A 19,142-nucleotide genomic window follows, 5' to 3' on the forward strand; every position below is an offset into this window, starting at 1 on the left:
CCGCAGGGCCACTTTGAAGGATCTCACTCTGAAGGTGGTGTTTTTAGTGGCTATTGCATCGGCAAGGCGGGTGTCAGAACTTCAAGCCCTGTCTTGTCGGGAGCCCTTTTTGCAGATCATGGAGTCCGGGGTGTCTCTGCGAACGGTACCATCATTTTTTCTCCCTAAGGTTGTCGCTTCCTTTCATTTAAATCAGGCGGTGGAGCTTCCGTCGTTTTTGGATTTGGACAGCTCAGATCCTTTGTCTAAGGCAGAGCTTTCCAAACTTTTCATGTTGGTGACACACTTTTTAGACAAACATAATTTCGGGACACAGTAATTCAGTCTACTAGCAAACCAGAGGTTGTATGCAGTGTAACAAAGGAAAAAAGAAACATCACCCATCCTTATAAAACAAATCAAGAAATATAAAATCATCAGCAGTAAAACTGTACTAACAAAAAGAACATATTTCGAAACAGCTGATGAGTGGAATATCCAATAATTAAAAACTTATAAAACATTTCCAGATACCAACAAAATATTTCAAAATAGCAGACACAAAGACCCAGTAATGAAAAATAATAAGGATACAAACATTTTTTTGCACTGCATACCTGGGAACATTTGATATCCAGGTATCCTGAGATTGTTCTGAATTAGCAGGAGGAGGGGTGGTTTGCTTGGAACTTTCTCCTCTCTGTCACATACCAGCGCTCTCTCTCACACTGGCTCTCAATGACACACCTATACACACATGCTCTCAGTACTCACATATACACATGTTTTTTCTCTCTCACTTATATAGGCTCTTAATTACACATTTACACACATGCTGTCTATCTTTTCACGCTTACACACACACACAGGCTTTCAATCACACACATACATGCTGTCTTTTTCTCTCACACACAGACTCTCATTCACATGCTTACAAACATGTCCTCTCTTTCTCTCATTTAAACACAGGCTCTCAATCACATACTCACATGCTCTATCACCTAAACCAGCTCTCAATCACACACACACACATGGTCTCTCTCTCTGATTTAAACACAGGCTCTTAATCATACATACACATGATTTCTCTCACACACAAAGGATTTCAATCATACACACATACTCTTTCACACAAACAGGTTTTCAATCACAAACTTACACATACAGGTTCCCAATGGTAAACTTACATTCATGCTCTCTCTCTCTCACAGACATACTCTCTTTCACATGTACAGGCTCTCAATCATTCACATACATGCAATCTCTCTCTCTCTCACACACACACACTCACTCACACAGGCCCCCCCCCCCCCTGCGGCCCGGAAGAGGAAGTGGAGAGTATCGGGTGCCTGCGCGGCAAGAAGAGGCCACGCTAGTGCGCTCGGCATCGGCCCGAAGAAAAGAAGCTGCAGTGCGGCTCGGAGGAAAATGAAGAGCTTCAACCGCGGCCGATGGGACTCCGCCTCCGCGAGGGCTGAAAATGAAGAGGTTAGCGTTGGGAGGAGGCTGCTGCTGCTGCCGCGAGTTCCCGGGGTGGGAGTGAGAGAGAGTGAATCTGCCCACTCATTCACTCTCTCTCTCCCCCACCCCCACCCCGGGAACTCGCGGCAGCAGCCTCCTCCCAACGCTAACCTCTTCATTTTCAGCCCTCGCGGAGGCGGAGTCCCATCGGCCGCGGTTGAAGCTCTTCATTTTCCTCTGAGCCGCGCTGCAGTCTTCTTTTCTTCGGGCCGATGCTGAGCGCACTAGCGTGGCCTCTTCTTGCCGCGCACGCACCCGATACTCCCCACTTCCTCTTCCGGGCCGCGGGGGGGGGGGGGGGGCGGGAAGAAGAGAGCACGCCGGTGCCGCTGACTCCAGCTGTCCTGCCGCGTTCCGCCCGGGCGGAGGAGGACCGGGGAGCAGCTGGGTCAGCGGGAAAGTGTGGCGACACTTGTCTGCGAGCCAGATGCAGCCCTCAAAAGAGCCATATCTGGCTCGGAGCCATGGGTTCCCGGCCCCTGCACTTGCCGGTGTGTCACGTGCACCGGGCTTGCGCGACACACCGGCACACCTCAGGCGACACAGTAAAGTGTCACGACACACACTTTGGAAAGCTCTGGTCTAAGGACTTGCAGAAATTAGATGTCCGTAGGGCACTGTTGCGCTACCTGGAGGTTACCAACGGGTTCCGTGTATCGGATCACCTGTTCGTACTTTGGAGTGGGCCTAGAAGAGGCAATGCAGCTTCGAAGACTACGATAGCTCGCTGGTTGAAGGAGGCCATAAACTCTGCGTATCTATTGCAGGGACGGTCACTGCCGGTAGGTCTCTGGGCTCATTCTATGCAATCTCAGGCCGCGTCCTGGGCGGAATGCTAACAAATATCTCCAGAGGAGATTTGCAGGGCGGCTACATGGAAGTCCTTACATACTTTTGCCAGGCATTATCGTCTGGACGTTCAGGCTCCAGGGACTGGTGGATTTGGAGAAGGGGTGCTCGGAGCGAGCCTCTCCGGATCCCATCCCATTTAATGGCAGCTCTGGTACATCTCAGGAGTCTGGACTGATTCGGGTACGTACAGGGAAAAGAAAATTGGTTCTTACCTGATAATTTTCGTTCCTGTAGTACCACGGATCAGTCCAGAGTCCCGCCCATCTGTTCTTCCAAGGAAAGGGAGAGTCTGTACTGCTTGTTTTTTTCATTCACAGCTCAATTCTGTATGTCCTGTTATCGATAGCACGGGTTCTGTTCCCATTTGGGGGTTTATTGAGCCAGTTCAAGTTGTTAGGTTACTGTATATAGTTTGGGTGTTTTGAGATCCATTCTGCTTTGACATTAAGTAATACTGCCAGACTGTAGGTGGCACCAACCTAGATAAGGCGGGGGAAGCAAAACCCAGGAGTCCGGACTGATCCGTGGTACTACAGAAATGAAAATTATCAGGTAAGAACCAATTTTCTTGTCAATTGTTGAGGTCACAAAACAAATATTCCTTTGGAAGTCCCTCCTGTGCGAGATTACAGGCCACATGAGCGAGAGATTTTTCATACGCAGCATCTATTCTATGCAATAGTTTACCTAAGGCTCTCAGGTTTATTTTGGATGACCAGCTCTTTAGGAAGCAGGTCAAAACATTATTTTAGTGATGCTTTTAATATATAGATATTGCATATTTTAATTGTTGATTATATGTGTAAATTGTGAATGTTATGTTGTACTCTGCGTCAATCATGAATTGAAGACTGCAGAATATAAAACATGCTAAATAAATATGTCCAAAAAGGAACGATTCTGTACAAAATGTGAAGCTATTGGTGCCTCCAACTTTCGTGTATTGAGACAACTTGTATGCTCTATCAAACACACTCGAATCATGCGTTTTGTCATGCTCACTTAATGTAAGTTACACAGAAACCTTATTCAATAAATAAATGAGGGATTTACAAGAAAAACCCTACCTAAGCTCAAAAGTCTTTCCCTTCGTTAAAACCACAGTTATATTGCAACTTGAGAGACCAGAACACACAGTTCTGGCACAGTGATAAATCCAAAGCTGATTGAGATGTTTGATAATAATCCAATGATGACCTAACCACTTGATCTTCAACATTCCTTCCTCTAGAAAATGCAAACATGGAGATTGCCTCAAAAATTAGTGCTTGCAAGATGTACCAATGTTTTCTTATAATGGCCCATATTTGTGGAGGCATTGTAGTGTTTTAGTACAAACATTTCTCGCTCAGACATATCTCAGTTAACTTGTTTAAACAGAAGGTCACAATTACCTTACAGTGAATGTCTATGCATTCCTTATACAGGATAATGCGTATCCTCTATCCAGGCCTGCCATTTAAATTCCTCCAATTGTGTACATAGGTGGTAAAGGTTTAGAAATTGTCCCACTGGTAAACTTCTCTTAAACTTGACAGGATGGAAGCTATCATATAAAAAATTATTTCGATCATTGTGTTTCCTAAAAATGGATGCCTTCAATAAATGATCTTTTACAATCAAAATATCCAAAAAGGAAATCTCTCTGTCATGGTAATTAGTCCATAAATTAATCATAAATTTTAGACATGAATCCAATGCATTGAGCCAAATGTAAAATTCCAGTGATGAACTTGCTCCCTTTCAGATGATAAAAACATCTCTGTAATGTTTCCAGCAAGCTAACTGGTGTTCCCCATGCACATCCAATATGAGCATGGGGAACACCATATATACTGAGATTCGAAAGCTGCTAAAAACAAAAAATTAATAATAAAAAAAAAAAAATAAAAGGCCAGGTTTGAGACCATTCTGGTACCCATAGCTGTACAAGAGCTGACACAATCCTTGCTGTCAAGATGATTCCCCCCCCCCCACCCCCATCACAGGTTTATTCCATGAGATATCTGTTGCCAGAAACCAGGGCCAGTTTGGCCTGGTCGCTCATGGGGAAGAACCTGGAGGTGGGGGTAGTCCTGGAGGCTTCTATTTAGATAACGGTAATGACAGATGACATTGGCATATTCATTTTGATAACATTATGCAGCCCCACTATGAAAGACAGACTTACCCCAAGTAGTTAGCCAAATGTGCAGCTCGTGTCTTGGGAGTGATATTTACTGCCATATCTTTTAAACAATCCCTAACTGAAGAATGGCAACATGCCTTGGTATGCAGTTCCAGCATGCCTGTTATGATTTGCTGAATTGTTTTTATGTCTCATGTATGTAGTTTGTTACTTATTGAGTGTGTATGTTGTAAACCGCCAAGAATTTTGGATCCATGCAATAGAAATTTTATTAAGTAATTTAACAAAATCTTTCTTTGGGCCCAATATACATTTCTGATGGCTTATTAAATAACCTTAACTCCTGGTATAGAACTAAATTCAGTAACGCTGCTGCCAACCGGGGGTATATAATTTTGCAAAGATAAAATCAAGAGAATGTCACCTGCATACAGTGTTAATTTTATAGGCTGACAGGCTTTTAACGGCCCTGGAGAAGGGTATCTCTCACTCTGTACTGATTCTCCATCCTTTGCATCTGAGCTGATGTATTAGTGCAGACGTACTAACTTCTCTTCAATCCCTGTCTTGCAGTCCTCTGCCGCTGCCGTCGCCTCCCTCTTCTCTCCACTTTCACATGCTGAATTAGCTATTTTAGCCAAGGCACTTTCACTCTGGATCATAATTTTCAGTTGGTAACTCTGAACTCATGATGGACAAACAAAAGGAGACTTCCTTTAGTGACTGCTTGCTTGATTTCAGGCTGTCCTTTATGGTTTTGATGATATTAAACTTGAGAATTTACAGTTCTTCTAGATTTTATTTTTTTAAGCCCTGTCTGGGGATGTCATTAGAGTATAATGGGAGCTTAGTAGTGTGACACTTTCAGGATACAGGCTGCTAACTACCTGAAGGGAGTTACCTGCTCAGTTCTCAGCAGGTACTATAGATATTTGCTTCGCTTCGCCTCGTAAGAGCCTGCAATAATTGCACCATCTAGATCAAGAGGGCCCAGAGCAACAGCCTTAGTGCACAAGGGACATGCTTCTGGAAACTAAGCAGTATGACACAGTTTAAAGTAGTTTATACCAAGCAAAGAGGAGAAGCAAGGAGTGTGAGGAAGCGAATGCCAGCCCCGGCAGAGCTAGAATTAAAGAGCGAGGAGGGACCATTTATTGCTATGCTGTATATTTTTAGACTTTTTATAAAAAAAGACATGCAAGATGCTAGTCTCTGTTGCTGCTTGTAGAATATGAAATCAAAAGAACATTTTTGAATTTCATTGACTCTGGAATTGGACAGTAACTCTTCAGATGAGAGAAGCTGATCTTAAAATTTGTGATCTGATACCTTTATTCTCTTTGCTGGGTGGTCAAGCCCTTTGAGACCCAGGGTAAGGACTAGAAGCCTCAGAATCTATTACTGGGCAAACAGGTAAAAAAAAAAAAGTTTCTAGAAAACTACCTGCTGTAATCCATCGTGGTGGGGTAGGAAGTTGCCTGTCCCCTCATGCCCTGTGTAGACAGGTGCGCAGAGGTGGTATGACTCATGCTTCCTCACCCTGCCAATGCTATTGCTGGTTGTTTTTGACCTTTTTCCCCCCCTTTCTTTTTCCTGCCAGCTTATAGAATTGTCACGTTGTGCCAAGCGGTCTCAGCAACTCCTTCAACATGAATGTCTTTGATCGCAGCATGAACTTTGATGCCCTGCTCAAATTCTCTCAGATGTGAGTGTTTGTTTTTGTGTTCTAATTTTTTCAGATATGGGGGATCTCCCTTCACCTGCTTTTATTTTAAACTGCTGTAATGCACAGAATCCAGTTCAGAGTGTAAAATGTGGTGGGAACAGCTCACTCCTTTGTACTTCATCTGCCGTTTAGGCGCAAGGGCTGTGCATTCCCTGCCAAAGCCTTATTAGACTTTTATCTGTTTGATTTCAATCTCTGTGACAATGGTGTTTTGAGCTGTCAGTGTTCTGTGGCATTTAGGGACATGTTCGGGTTGTAAGTATCTGGAGATGGGCTGTAGGTTTGGAGGCAGTAGAGTAGGCATTAGAAAGCAGCAGTAAGAATTTTTTTCAGCACAAGCAGTGAAAGTAGACACGTATCAGTTGAACATTACATTGTCTCAAGGTAATGCACAGATGATAGTAACCTTTCAACCATGAGCTAAATGGTAGAAAGGTTACTAGGCTAGTGTCTTTGCAAAGTGATTGACCTGAGTATTTTTTGTGTTTCCTCCCACCCCTTTCTCATTATTACAGCTCTGCTTCCACCCAGCAACATCTGAAGAAGGTCTATGCCAGCTTTGCACTCTGTATGTTTGTGGCAGCTGCTGGTGCATATGTGAATGTAGTTGTCCGTCTTCTCCAGGTAAGAGCAATGCAGAGTCCTGCTTCGCTTCTAACCAGTGTCCATCTGGGGGAGGAGAAGGAAAGACTGAAAGACTAGTTTTCCCTTAGCAATACAGTTTTTTGTGCTCTCTTGCCCTTAGTCCCTGTCCATGTTAAGCGAACCATTTAGTACACTGAATCCTGGCTTTATTCATGCTCCTTTTTGTAAGGCACCCCCAGAAATGTGGTAAATCAGCATTGAAGAAGTGATAGACTGAGGCCAGGTGAGCGAGGGGGACTTTTGTATTGCAGTTGCTGCACTCTCTGTAACCTCTTTATTGGGTCCCCTTAGGCTGGCTTCTTATCCTTTGCGGGCTCGCTAGGATTTATGGTTTGGCTGTTGTTCACCCCTCATAGCCAGGAGACAGAGAAAAAGAGGCTCTTGATTTTGTCAGGATTTGCGTTTTTCACAGGTATGTGTAAAAGTGGAAGTATTGAGCAAATGTTTGTGTATGTATCATCCATACTCTGCTATATGATACAAAAAAGATATTTTTGTATAAGGAGTACAGTGAGCTGTTATGCTCTGTAGTTTTGTTCTGTATTTATTGTATTTTATTTTTTATATTGTAATGTATTTTTGTTTTGTTGGGGTTTTTTTTTAAGCTGTTTGGGAAGGGCCGCTTATCAAATCCAAATATGAATGAATAAATAGATGTAGCTTTTGTATTTGTCTTTCTTGTCTTGTGTAACAGATATTGCGTTTCAGGGGTTGGGGGAGGGGCACAGTGCCTGCATTTGGAGTTGTCAAGATGCTTAGAGCTGACGAGATACCTTAGAGATGGATCCAAGGATCCTTGCCTGTCTCTTAATCATACTATCTGTCTGGTTTACGTTTTTACTAGGTGTTGGTTTGGGTCCTGCTTTGGATTTGTGTATTTCCATTAATCCCAGGTATGTATGTTTCATGACATAAGGGGTATTGAATCCTCCTCTGGTGGAGCGCTTTGTCTCTGATACCCCCTCATTCTATGTTCTTTCTTTCAGCATTATCCCGACTGCCTTCCTGGGTACAGCTGTGGTCTTCACTTCTTTCTCACTGAGCGCTCTCTATGCTCAGCGCCGCAGTTTTCTCTTCCTGGGTGGTAAGAAAGGACTTTTGTGATTGGTATGGTGAAGGGTCATATTCCAAGGTGTCGGTGAGAGGTGAATCTACCCATTATTTCCGTCTTGGATCTTCTCCTTTGCTACTCTTGGGGGAATTCTGCACACACAATTTTAAAATTCTGCATACTTCATACTGGTTAAAGTAATGTAATACATTTTTAATTACTCAAAGAGTGATGCATTTAATACAGAAAAGTTATTACTGTTACATTTGCCGGCTTGCACCAGTGCTCAGGATGAAGATGCCATCACCATTAGGGCCTTCCTTTAGGCATGCGCCAGCCTATGAAGGCCCTGCAGCAGGTGCCTACTGATGACATCACACAGCCGGGTATTTAAACCCCGGCCATGCATCACTGCTTCACCTCAACAGCAGGTTGACTACCTAACTGGGTTGTGCAAGTTGCTGTGTTCTTCATCTCTTCAACCGTACCTTCATCTCTCTAGCCTCATTCTCCTCACCTAGCTTACCTCTTTCTCCCTCTCAGATGGATCCCAGGTATTTGACCTTAGCTTGGACTCTTGGTATCCTTGCCTGCTGCCTGCCTCAGACTTCAGTCTGACTTTGAATCCACTCTTCTGCCCTCTTTCCAGAGACTGCCACCTAAGAACTGCTGGTCCCCGGAACCCAAAGGCTCCACCTGAGGGCAAATGGGCTGGTATGGGGAAAACAATTCAGTCTCTGCACCTATCTACTCCACCAGTTAGCAGCGAGGACCCACAGGGCCTCCGCTGTAGGTTGCTTCAAACTCAGCCCAACACAAGGGTCCATAATCCTAACATTTATTACTCAAAGTTGCAGAGTTTTTAAAATATTTTGAGCAGAATTCCCTTAGAAGTACTCTGTCAGAGTATTCCACCCTCTCTTCCTACTCCCCTTGCCAGATCCCTTTTACTTTGCTTTCTCAGACTCCAGCTCCTCCCATCTTCACTCTTTCTCCCCCTCCAGGCTCGACCCCCCTCTCATACAGACCCTCACACAGGCTTCCCCGCCCCTCTTGTTTGCATGCACCCCCCCCCCCCCCCACACACACACACACACAGGCTCCCTCTTGCGTGCGCGCACACACACACACCCCCCTTACACAGACTCCTCTCATACAGGCGGCTCCTCTCTGTCAGGCCTCTTTACTGTGTGTCTTTGGCCGCGGGTGAGATGGGCTCTGCCAGGCCTAACCTTCAGCCACGAGCAGGATGAGCTGTGCTCATGGTCCCCAAGACATCTCTAATCTTCTGCTCCCCTCTCTCACACATGCGTACACACACGCACATACCACCCCTCACACAGGCTCCCTCTTTGTCTCTTGCATACGCTCCCAATCTCTTACTCGCATACACACTCCCTCACATAGGCTCCCGCTCTCTCTCTCTCTCTCTCTCTCTCTCTCTCTCTCATACAAACATACACCCTCGCTTTTTCACATAAGCTCACATGCTGTCATTCTGGGCCTCTCCATCTTTAGCTGCAGGTGAGAGAGAATCCGTCTGCAGCTATCTGGGCCCTCCTATGATCTTTGGCTGGAGCAGCATGGACTCCTCTCACAGCCTGCCAGGCCCCCAGTGATCTTTGACTGCCTTGATCTTCAGCCATGAGCAGGATGGGCTCTCCTTGCAGCCTGCCGGGCCTGTCCAATTTCACTGCCAAATATGCAAATTCTGTGCTGCGCAGAATTCCCCCCAGGAATTATTTACCCATGACTTGTGTAGCTACATCTCTCCTTCTTTTCTGCCCTCTTGTGTGTGTTTATTTTGTTCTGTCCTGCCCATGACTGTGGTTCTTTTCTTCTGTCTGCAGGTATCCTGCTGTCAGGTCTGACATTACTCCTCCTCACTTCACTGGTGAATGTGTTTGTTGGATCTCTTTGGTTTTACAAGGTTGGTTGGTTTGGAAAAGGGGCTGTTTCCTTTTTGTAAATTTAAAACAGTCCATGGCAAACATAGAAAGAAAGGGGAGGGAATAAGAATGACAGGGCAGAGAGGAGAAAGCATAGGCAAGAATAGCTGGAAGAATGGGGGGTGAGGAGAGAGGTGGTAACAACTATAAGGAAGGACAGTTGGGCAAGAACATGGTGATATGGAATTTTCCTATATATAAGGTGCCCACAGATTTCAATATGTTTTCTTCACTAGGCTAGCATGTACGTGGGGCTTGCGATCATGTGTGGCTTTGTCCTGTTCGATACTCAACTCATCATAGAGAAGGCTGAGAATGGAGATAAGGATTACATATGGTGAGTATCGGGTATTTCTCCACTGCTGCTGACCTTTACCTGCACGAGTAAGAGATGTAGTTGCCAGTAAACATAAGTTATCTGCGTTTTATTTGTAATGGTGAATGCACACAGCAACTTTTTATAAATGTTTTATCCTGCTGCTAAACCAGCCATCAATTTAAGGAGTTCCCCTCTTTGCAGCCAATAGAGACAGACCACACCTCCCCAGGTTTTCATGATATGTCAGGACCACTATAAGGGAGGTGTGGTTGGATGCAACCTCTGGTAATTCTCTGTCTCTAGCAGAGGTTGAGGATAAAAGTTCTGCAGGAAACAAAATGCAATGTTGAATCTTTGTGGATAGGGGAATACAATATCAGTGGGGGTGTACTGCCTTCCACCTGTCCAGAATGAACAATAGATAATTAAATGCTGAAAGAAATTAGAGAAGCTAGACAAATCAGCAGCAATTACCCCAGTATTGACAGGGTGAATGTCCCATCAAGGTATGCTAGAGAGGTAAAGTTCATATTTAAAATAAACAACTTCATGGAGTAGCTAGTACAAGAACCAACAAGAGGGGGAAACTATTTTAGTCCTAGTCCTTAGAGGATCACACGATTTGATGCAGGAGGGTAAGTGTTGGAGCCACTTGGCAACAATAATCACAACATGATCAAATTTGACTTAATAACTGGAGGGAGGACACTTTAGAAATCTATGACAGCATTTAACATTCAAAAGAGTGACTGTGATAAAATGAGGAAAATAGGAAAAACTGGAAGGAGCAGCTGCAAAGGTTAAGAGTTTACATCAGGCATGGGCCTTGTTTAAAAATACCATCTTGGAAGCCCAGACTAGCTGTATTCCAGGCATTAGAAAAGACAGAAGGAAGGTTCCCTGTACGTACCAGGATCAGTCCAGACCATGGGTTAAGCCCCCGTTCCAGCAGGTGGAGACAGACCAGAGTTCTGAGGCTGCCCATATAAGGACGGAACCTACCCAGGAACCCTCAGTATTTGTCTGTCTCCAGCAGGTGGAGACAGACCAGAGTTCTGAGGCTGCCCATATAAGGACGGAACCCACCCAGGAACCCTCAGTATTCGTCTGTCTCCAGCAGGTGGAGACAGACCAGAGTTCTGAGGCTGCCCATATAAGGACGGAACCCACCCAGGAACCCTCAGTATTCGTCTGTCTCCAGCAGGTGGAACAGCTCACCCTTTGGTTCCCTGTTTAGCTTGCCCTCTGTAGTCTGTCGTCTTCTTTCTCTGGGGCAAGCTCACGCATGTACATTTTTAGTTTACTTCTTAATTATTATAATAAAAAAATTCTTTTTGTCAGTTTTCTCTGACTAACTGTGTCAGGGCAGACAGTTTTGTCTCCCTCGCTCTTGGGGTTCCTAGGGGGGCTTTGCCCCTTGATTTCTGTCAGCCTAGGTTCCCATCCCGGTGACCTAGTGTGGGTGATACTGGTGGTGCCAGTCCCTCGCCCCACGTTTACTGCTGCCGTGCCCCGAGATGCATATGCCTCGGTTGAGCCTTCAGGGATGACTTTCATGCCCCTGCTTCTGTGAATTATTTATTTACAAAAAATAAATAAAAAAGAAAACTCACTTTCACAGAATATATATTTTATATACTTTATTTAATCAAATAAATAAAAGGCAGCAGTTTATTTTGTGAGGAGGGAGCGGGGTTCAATCTCCCACCCAGCTCCTCAGGGGCTCCCTGCTCAGCTGTTTTTAATTACCTTAGCGGCTGCTTCCCTGCTCTATGCCGCAGCCATCTTGCTGTTTAGCCTGTGGAGAGTCGGCCTCCCGACTCTCCTGCGAAGGGGTACATTCAAGGTGCATTTCAGGGGGTGAGGGCTCCTCTATTGAACTGCCACCTTTTAGACCTCGGGGAAGGGCTCCCTGACGAATTTCAAAGCCGTTCCCCTCCTGGGAACGCGTGTCAGCAGCAGCCATTTTGGGTGCTTCAGATGAAACACTTCCTGCTTCTCCAGGGGCTGGGGATCCGATTCCCCCCCCCCCCCCCCCCCCCCCCCCCCCCCGATTTGAGCCCAGTTCGCTCTCGGGGGGGGGGGGGGGGGTGGCTCAGACCCCCCTTCACCTCTCCAGCCCCCCTCCCCCCCCTTCCACAAAAAAATCAGCACGAATCCGTTTTTCATCGGATTTTGTGCTTTTATTACATGAGTCTTATTTAGCAAGTTTACAAAGGGAGGTAGACCCCCCTCAGTGGTTTCCCTCCCCCCTGTGCAGTCTCCTGATATGGTTCCGGACCCTGTGGGTCCGGTTAGGGTTCAGGTGGTTCCGTGTCCAACTGCTATCAGGAGTACACTATACCCATTGTCCACTATACCCTGAGTCCATCTGTCTACACTAAGGAAAACAAAATTATCAGGTAAGTAATTTCTCCAATAGATCTACTTTTTGGGTTCTGCAAGGTTGTTGCAACCTGGACTGACCATTCTGAGAGGATGCTGAGTATGATCCAGCATGGAATTTCTTATGTAAAAAGATATAGCAGAACTAGAAAAGGTACAGAGAAGAGTGACCAAAATGAGAGGGAGGATGAAATGGCTCCTTTACAAGCAAAGACTAACTAGGTTAGCGTTCTTCAGCCTGAAAAAGAAAGGGCATAAGGGAGGTCTATAAAATCTTGAGTGAGAGAGATTGGGTAAATGGGAAAGGTTATTTATCTTTCCAGATAGTACTGGGGAATACTTCATGAAGCTAATAGTATATTTTAAAACAAATTGGAGAGAGTACTTTTTTTCACTTTGTGCACAATTAAACTATGGAATTTGTTATTGGAGGAAGTAGTGAAAGAAGTTAGTATAGATACGTTTAAAAAAAAAAAAAAAAAAAAAAAAAGGTTTACACAAGTTTCTGGAGGAAAAGTCTATAAACCATTATTAGACATGTAGACTTGGGGAAGCCATTGCTTATCTTTATGAGCAAGAAGGATCGGATCTGTTTGGGATCCTACCAGTTATTTGTCACCTGGATTGGCCACAGTTGGAAACAGGATGCTGGGATTGATGGATGTTTGGTCTGACCCAGTAAGGCAGTTATATTCTTATGTAATGTGAAACAGTGACAGTACAGTGCTATTTTTATGCAAGATTAAGTGTTTTAATTGTGTAATTTTTTATTTTGTGATTTTTGTTTAGTGTGATTTTGTATTATGATACTTTGACTTACAATGTATTTTAATGCTGCTGTTTTTTATGATTTACTGTCTGTTTTTGTAAACTGCCTTAAGCCTGATTGGTGGTTAAGAAATACGAGAAAGAAATGAAAGAAATTGTTGCTCTTGGTGAACCTGCTTTGTTCTCCTTTGCAGGCATTGTGTGGATCTGTTCCTGGACTTCATCACAATTTTCAGGAAACTCATGATAATCCTGGCAATGAATGAGAAGGTGAGTTCTAGGATGCAGAGTCCTTCACCTGCTGCTCCTTTCTTGTTGCCCCTTATTTAATCAGATCACCCTGAAAACTTAAGTACATAATCTGAATTTCATGAATAGTGTAAGAACATTTATGGGGGACCCTGCCAGTTCATATCCCATGACATTCACATTAGACCCTCACATTAATCTGCCTTGGTAAGGAAGTCATCTAGTTTCACCATAGACAACTTGACATCACATCCTGTGTGGCAGTGTTATCTGGCGGCACCAAGTCGGGTCATTTTTATCTCAAAGCACTGAAAGTTTGACGTTTCTGTCTGTTTGCAAAGGCCTTCCTAAACCAGCATCCCTCTGCATGAGTATCCTCAGTCTATTTTCATCTGCTCAGTGAACGGGGAAAAAAATCTCTCGGCAACACCACATAAATCTACAAATGTCTTCAGAGAAGAAGGGCAAAAGCTCTTTAAAAAAAAAAAAAGTAAAGTGTGGACATTCCTTTTACCTAAGATGCTTCATGCCAGATCATGATATCACCAACTGTGACCCCTGAAGACATATGTCCCCAAGGGCACTGGCTTACTGGGAACTCTGACTCAAGTATCAGCAGCTGAGCTGATCAAATTGGAGTAAATTGAAATCCTGCCTAATATCGGATTCACTAGTTCATAAATATGGGGGCCAAGACTTGACAGCGCCCAAGAGATGGTGTTGAACAGTCGGCATCAAAAAGTTGCAGCAGAGAACTATTGGTGCAGAAGAGACACAGTGCTGATCCATTTGTGCCAACACATCTGAGCCAAGATTCACCAGCACCAAAAGGACACAGCACAGGGAAGCACTGGTGCAGGAACAATGTATCTGAGTGCTCAGAGCTCAGCAGTCTACTTATCAGAGAAGAGCAACGCGATAGCTGACAGACTAAGCTGTCAACTACAACAGTGTTTCCCAACTCTCATGGAGGTACACCTAACCAGTTGGGTTTTCACGGTATCTATAATGAATATGCATGAGACTATGAAAATATTCAAACACCTACTTTATCTCATGAATTCTGGACTAAAAAAAATTCCATTAGAGTATATCTGAGAATAATACAACTTGTCACAGCATGGTTGATGGAAAAACAGTCAGCAATGTTGGTGGCTCAATTCATAAAGGATATGTACAACCTAAAACCCCCACTAAAAGAACCAGCACCTCTGAGGGATTTAAATATGATATTGACGCAGCTTATGAAGCCACCATATGAGCCAATGGCCACTATAGAACTGAGGATCCTGGCATGGAAGACACTATAATAGCAGTCCCATTAACCAGAAAAGTAGGACTAGTTGCAGGCATTGATAATCTAAACACCCTATACACAGGTATTCCAAAACAGAGTACACCTCAGAACTTGCCCAAAGTTTCTTCTGAAAGCCATGTCACAATTCCATCTTTATCAAAAAATACTACCAATTTTCTTCTCTAAGCCACATACCATAACTGCTGAGCAAGCGTTACACCCTGGTCTGCAGAAGTGCCATCTTGTTCTACTTAGAATGCAAGCAATCAGGAAATCAACCCTTTTCATATCCTATGATTCATCTACACAAGGATTGGTTGTCAAGAAACACACATTGAGGTGGTTGACACAAGTGTATTTCTCATTGCTATACAGCGAAAGGTTTGAAAATACCACACACAGGCCCATCAAGTACAAGCAATGGCACTTCAGAACTTGTCATCAAATCCAGGTCATCTGGAAGCTTGCCACATAGTCAATTAGACATACTTTTACAAAGCATTACTATATTAGGGACTTGCATAATGACAGATTATTTGGACATATGGTGGTTAAAAATATTTTCAAATCCAAACTTACTGCAAAATACAGGACTGATTGCAGTGAGCCCATTAACTGTCAAACTAAGACAACACAGCCTTCAGTTCTCAGCTGGGGTCCCCCATATTGCATTGCAGTTTATTTTGCTTGCCCAGGGATAGAGTGAAGTAGTTTACCTGCAACAGGTGTGTTCTCCGTGGACTGCAAACAGCCAGCCACACCATCCCACCCTCTTCCCCCTGACATTTGCCTGGCTTGGAAAAAGACTGAGGCTCGCGCGTGAGAACACTAGCTCGGAAAATACTGAACTTTCTGGGCTTTGAGAGAAACACAACCCAACTCGTCTCAGGCTGATGACGTCACCCATCTCGTGTGCCTGGCTGTTACAACTTCACTGTCTCTATCTCCCCTGCTCGCTTCTCTTCATTGCCAAAAGGTAGTTTGTGATATAACTTTTAGGCCAGATCACATTGAAAGGCAATCTGAGTTTCATGGAGTACAACTGTGTATAGCTCTTGTGTGGTAATCTTTGGGAAGATGCAAAAGCACTGTGCGTCATTAGGTAAGCCCATGATGCAGGCAAAATAAATTCCATCCTGACCACAAATGTGATGCTGTTCTTTCCTTTTGCAGGACAAGAAGAAAGAGAAGAAGTAATGCACTTCCTGTAGAAACTTCTCCCAGTTTGCCTGGATTCCATCTCTTTGTTTTTGGGGGTTTCTTTTTGTATACACAGTGGCAGCAGGTGCATCACCTTCTGTAATAATGAAGAGCGTTTGAAATGCTTTAGTACTTGTGATTTTTTTTTTTTTTTGGTCTTTTGAGCTCTTAAATTACAACAGTTTATTAGCTTTTAGCTTGGGATTTGGCTTCACATTTCAAACAGGCAAACAGGTAATATTTGGACTATTATCAGTACATTCTCCCAGCCTTCTTCCATGCACACATTCACTTTCCCATTTTTCCTTCTAACATTCATATTCAGCAGAACCTAACCCAGGGGGCCCATCTAGAGAAAACTCCTTGTAGAGTTAATAGAGCAAGGCTCTGTTCCTGCTATAGTGAACTGTATCCTCCTAGTCTGTGCCAGTAGCCCTGGGTCTTAGGATTCCCCCACAATCTGTGGCAGTCACTAGCCCTTTTCCTCCTCCTCCCCCTGTGAGTTTTGTTGTTTGTTTTTTTCTTTTGCTTATGTGGTGATTTAAAAAAAAAACCAAAACATAAAGCTAAAGGTTTACAAATGCTGAGTGAATTAGAGAACCTGTGAATCTTCCAGTCATGTTGAGGTATGCTCGCTGAGATCTGCTGATTTATATTTCAAAGAGGCTGTTTACTGAGGGATTCAATTCTTGAATGTTATCTGTATATAACAAAAGCAACACACTGGCTTTTCGGTTCTAGTGGATAATTGTGACATTGGAGACATTTTTTTCCATGTCCTGGCTTAGGTGTGTTTCTGCGCTAATCTATCCTGTTGTTCTAAGCCATTGTTCTGTGAAAGGATCATTGTTGGACTAAGGTGGATGCAGGCACCGTTCCCTTTGTTCTCCCTGCTCTTGGGGAAATTGAGAAAATAGGAGCTCCGAAAGAGTTCTTGACTGGAAAATTCACAGCCTCTTCTTTCAAGGCACTTGGTAACTGGCATGTGTACCCGTGCCCTGACCCGCAATGTCCAGAAATCCCTCTGGCTGCAGTGTTTCATCTGAGGTCCCTTCCTGTTCCGATTTTCACAGTGAGTTGTCTTGATGGAAGAGAATTTCATTCCAGTGTGACATACCAGAAAGAGACCTGATACGAGGATAATTAAACTCCAGATTCATCATCCATAATGTTCACTTCTGTTTCATTATGCAGCTGTAGCATAAACTTAACGACATTAACAGTATCATCTGTTCCTACTTTGGCAAAAGAGAAACTTAGTGAATAACAAGTAAAGAGTGTAGAAAATCCATTATGTCTGAGTCCTGAGCTCCGCTCATTCAGCCATGCTGCTTTCATACCAAGCCCTAGCTGCCATTTCTGTGGGGCGGGGGGGGGGGCAAGAGCCAAGATGCTCTCATTGGAGCAGGAGAACCTCATACCTTTCCATTGCTGTGCATATGCAGCTGATGATGCCCCCCCCCCGCCCATAGCTGCAAACCATAGTTTTGGCAGCATTGTGCTGAGTAGTATGTGCATGAGTAATCTCCGCACCCTGTGCTGCACAGAGCTCTGAATCCAGCTTGGATTTTTTTTTTTTCTCAGGCAGAGCTGAACCTATCCCTCTAGCCCAATTCTGAAGCATTACATTAATGTTTGTTCTGAAGAGGGATTAAGTGTTACTCCCTCCATCCCTCCCCTTAATCAGAACTGTGCTTAAAAGAAAGCTAAACTCTTCCTCTGCTCGCTTTTAGAAACTGTGCCAAGAATTACAATAAGCAGCAGCAGCAGAGATCTGTTTGAAGTCTTAACAGGTTCTAATACAGTAATCACTTTATTTTGTAGTCCAGTTTATAATTAAGGCTGTGTTCTAGCATACTGTGAAGACAAAGATGATTTTGATTGAAAAAGATTCTACAGATTTACTTTGTAAAATAAAAATCAGATGATAATAAAGTCCTACTTGAACTTGTATGCTGCTGGCGATTGTCTGGGGATGGGAGTGTGGTGGGTTTTTGGTTGGTTTGTGTTTTTTTGGAAGCAGGGGGAGGGTGCTGGCTCGCAGTTTCTTTCTGCTCCTTTTGGGCTTCTAACTCATTCAAAACCAGGGTTGGGATCCACTGCCATCATCCTTCATACACAGTTCCCCTCCCAGCTCATCCAGGCCAGTTATTGCAGCAACAAGCCTTGGCAGTTGTCTTTCCCTGTACGTACCCGGATCAGTCCAGACAATGGGTTGAGCCTCCTGTCCAGCAGGTGGAGACAGACTAAAACTGTGAGGGTATCCTACACCCCTTCAGTATTCATCTGTCTCCAGCAGGTGCAGGCAGCTGAACCTACGGTTCCCCTTCTTCTTCTCTTAGGTTTCCTGAGGGGATTTTCTTTACTTTTGGTCTGGATCAAGCAAGTATTAAATTCTTGTTTTAAAAAAAAAAAAAAAAGAGGACTTTGAAAGTTTTCTCCCTTTTTTTCCTCACAGAGACAGTTCGGTCTCTCCGCTCTGCTGGGAGCCTGGGGGGGGGGGAGGGGAGCTTGCCCATCCTAGGCCTCTTTTTCCTGGTGACCATAACTGGTGGTCCAGTCCCTCCCCCATTATCTAGCTGTCCACTGTAAAACAGTACCCTCTCAGAGTTTTTCCCCTGGCTTAGCTGAGTAGTTTAGGCTGTATTTGTTACTTTTTAAGAACTGTGGACAGCTCCGGCAGCCTGCAGAGTTCAGTCCCTCCGCTGACAGACTTCAGCCCTGCACAGCTCAGCTGTTTCTACTTTTTTAGCGATTTTTTTTTTTTTTTTTTTTTTTTCCTTCAGCGCTGATGCCCATTCCAGCACCTGTAAAGCATGTGGAGAGTCTGCCACACGTTTTTCCCCGTGGAGGCCTCTGTTCAGGGTGCCTACCGGGTGGGGAGGGTCCCTCATTGGTCCTCTCGCCCGCAGCGACCCGGGTGAGAGTTACCTGCCACGTGTCCAGGCCATTCCCGGCCCGGAAAACCGCGGAAATGGCAGCCATCTTGGAAGCAGGTTCAAATGCAGAATCGGATTGCAGGAGTAAGGTGAGCCTGTTTTTTTTTTTAGTTTCTCCTCCAGATTTGAGCCCC

At 44.4% G+C, this 19,142-nt stretch overlaps 1 protein-coding gene across 3 annotated transcripts in view; it reads left to right on the forward strand.

Annotated features, from left to right (window-relative positions):
• Positions 1 to 18,020, forward strand: part of TMBIM6 (transmembrane BAX inhibitor motif containing 6) — a 42,272-nt gene extending 24,252 nt beyond the window's left edge. For all 3 annotated transcript variants that reach the window (XM_029594613.1, XM_029594614.1, XM_029594615.1), the window contains exons 2-10: positions 6,081 to 6,185; positions 6,722 to 6,830; positions 7,143 to 7,263; positions 7,696 to 7,744; positions 7,838 to 7,935; positions 9,753 to 9,832; positions 10,088 to 10,188; positions 13,518 to 13,593; positions 16,043 to 18,020. In XM_029594613.1, the coding sequence (XP_029450473.1) occupies positions 6,130 to 6,185; positions 6,722 to 6,830; positions 7,143 to 7,263; positions 7,696 to 7,744; positions 7,838 to 7,935; positions 9,753 to 9,832; positions 10,088 to 10,188; positions 13,518 to 13,593; positions 16,043 to 16,066 (714 nt within the window). In that variant the 5' untranslated portion in view covers positions 6,081 to 6,129 and the 3' untranslated portion in view covers positions 16,067 to 18,020. The remainder of the gene's footprint in view (positions 1 to 6,080; positions 6,186 to 6,721; positions 6,831 to 7,142; positions 7,264 to 7,695; positions 7,745 to 7,837; positions 7,936 to 9,752; positions 9,833 to 10,087; positions 10,189 to 13,517; positions 13,594 to 16,042) is intronic.
• The last annotated feature ends 1,122 nt before the right edge of the window (positions 18,021 to 19,142 follow it).

The sequence above is a fragment of the Rhinatrema bivittatum genome, chromosome 3, assembly GCF_901001135.1.
Source record: "Rhinatrema bivittatum chromosome 3, aRhiBiv1.1, whole genome shotgun sequence".
Classification (NCBI taxonomy): Eukaryota; Metazoa; Chordata; class Amphibia; order Gymnophiona; family Rhinatrematidae; genus Rhinatrema; species Rhinatrema bivittatum.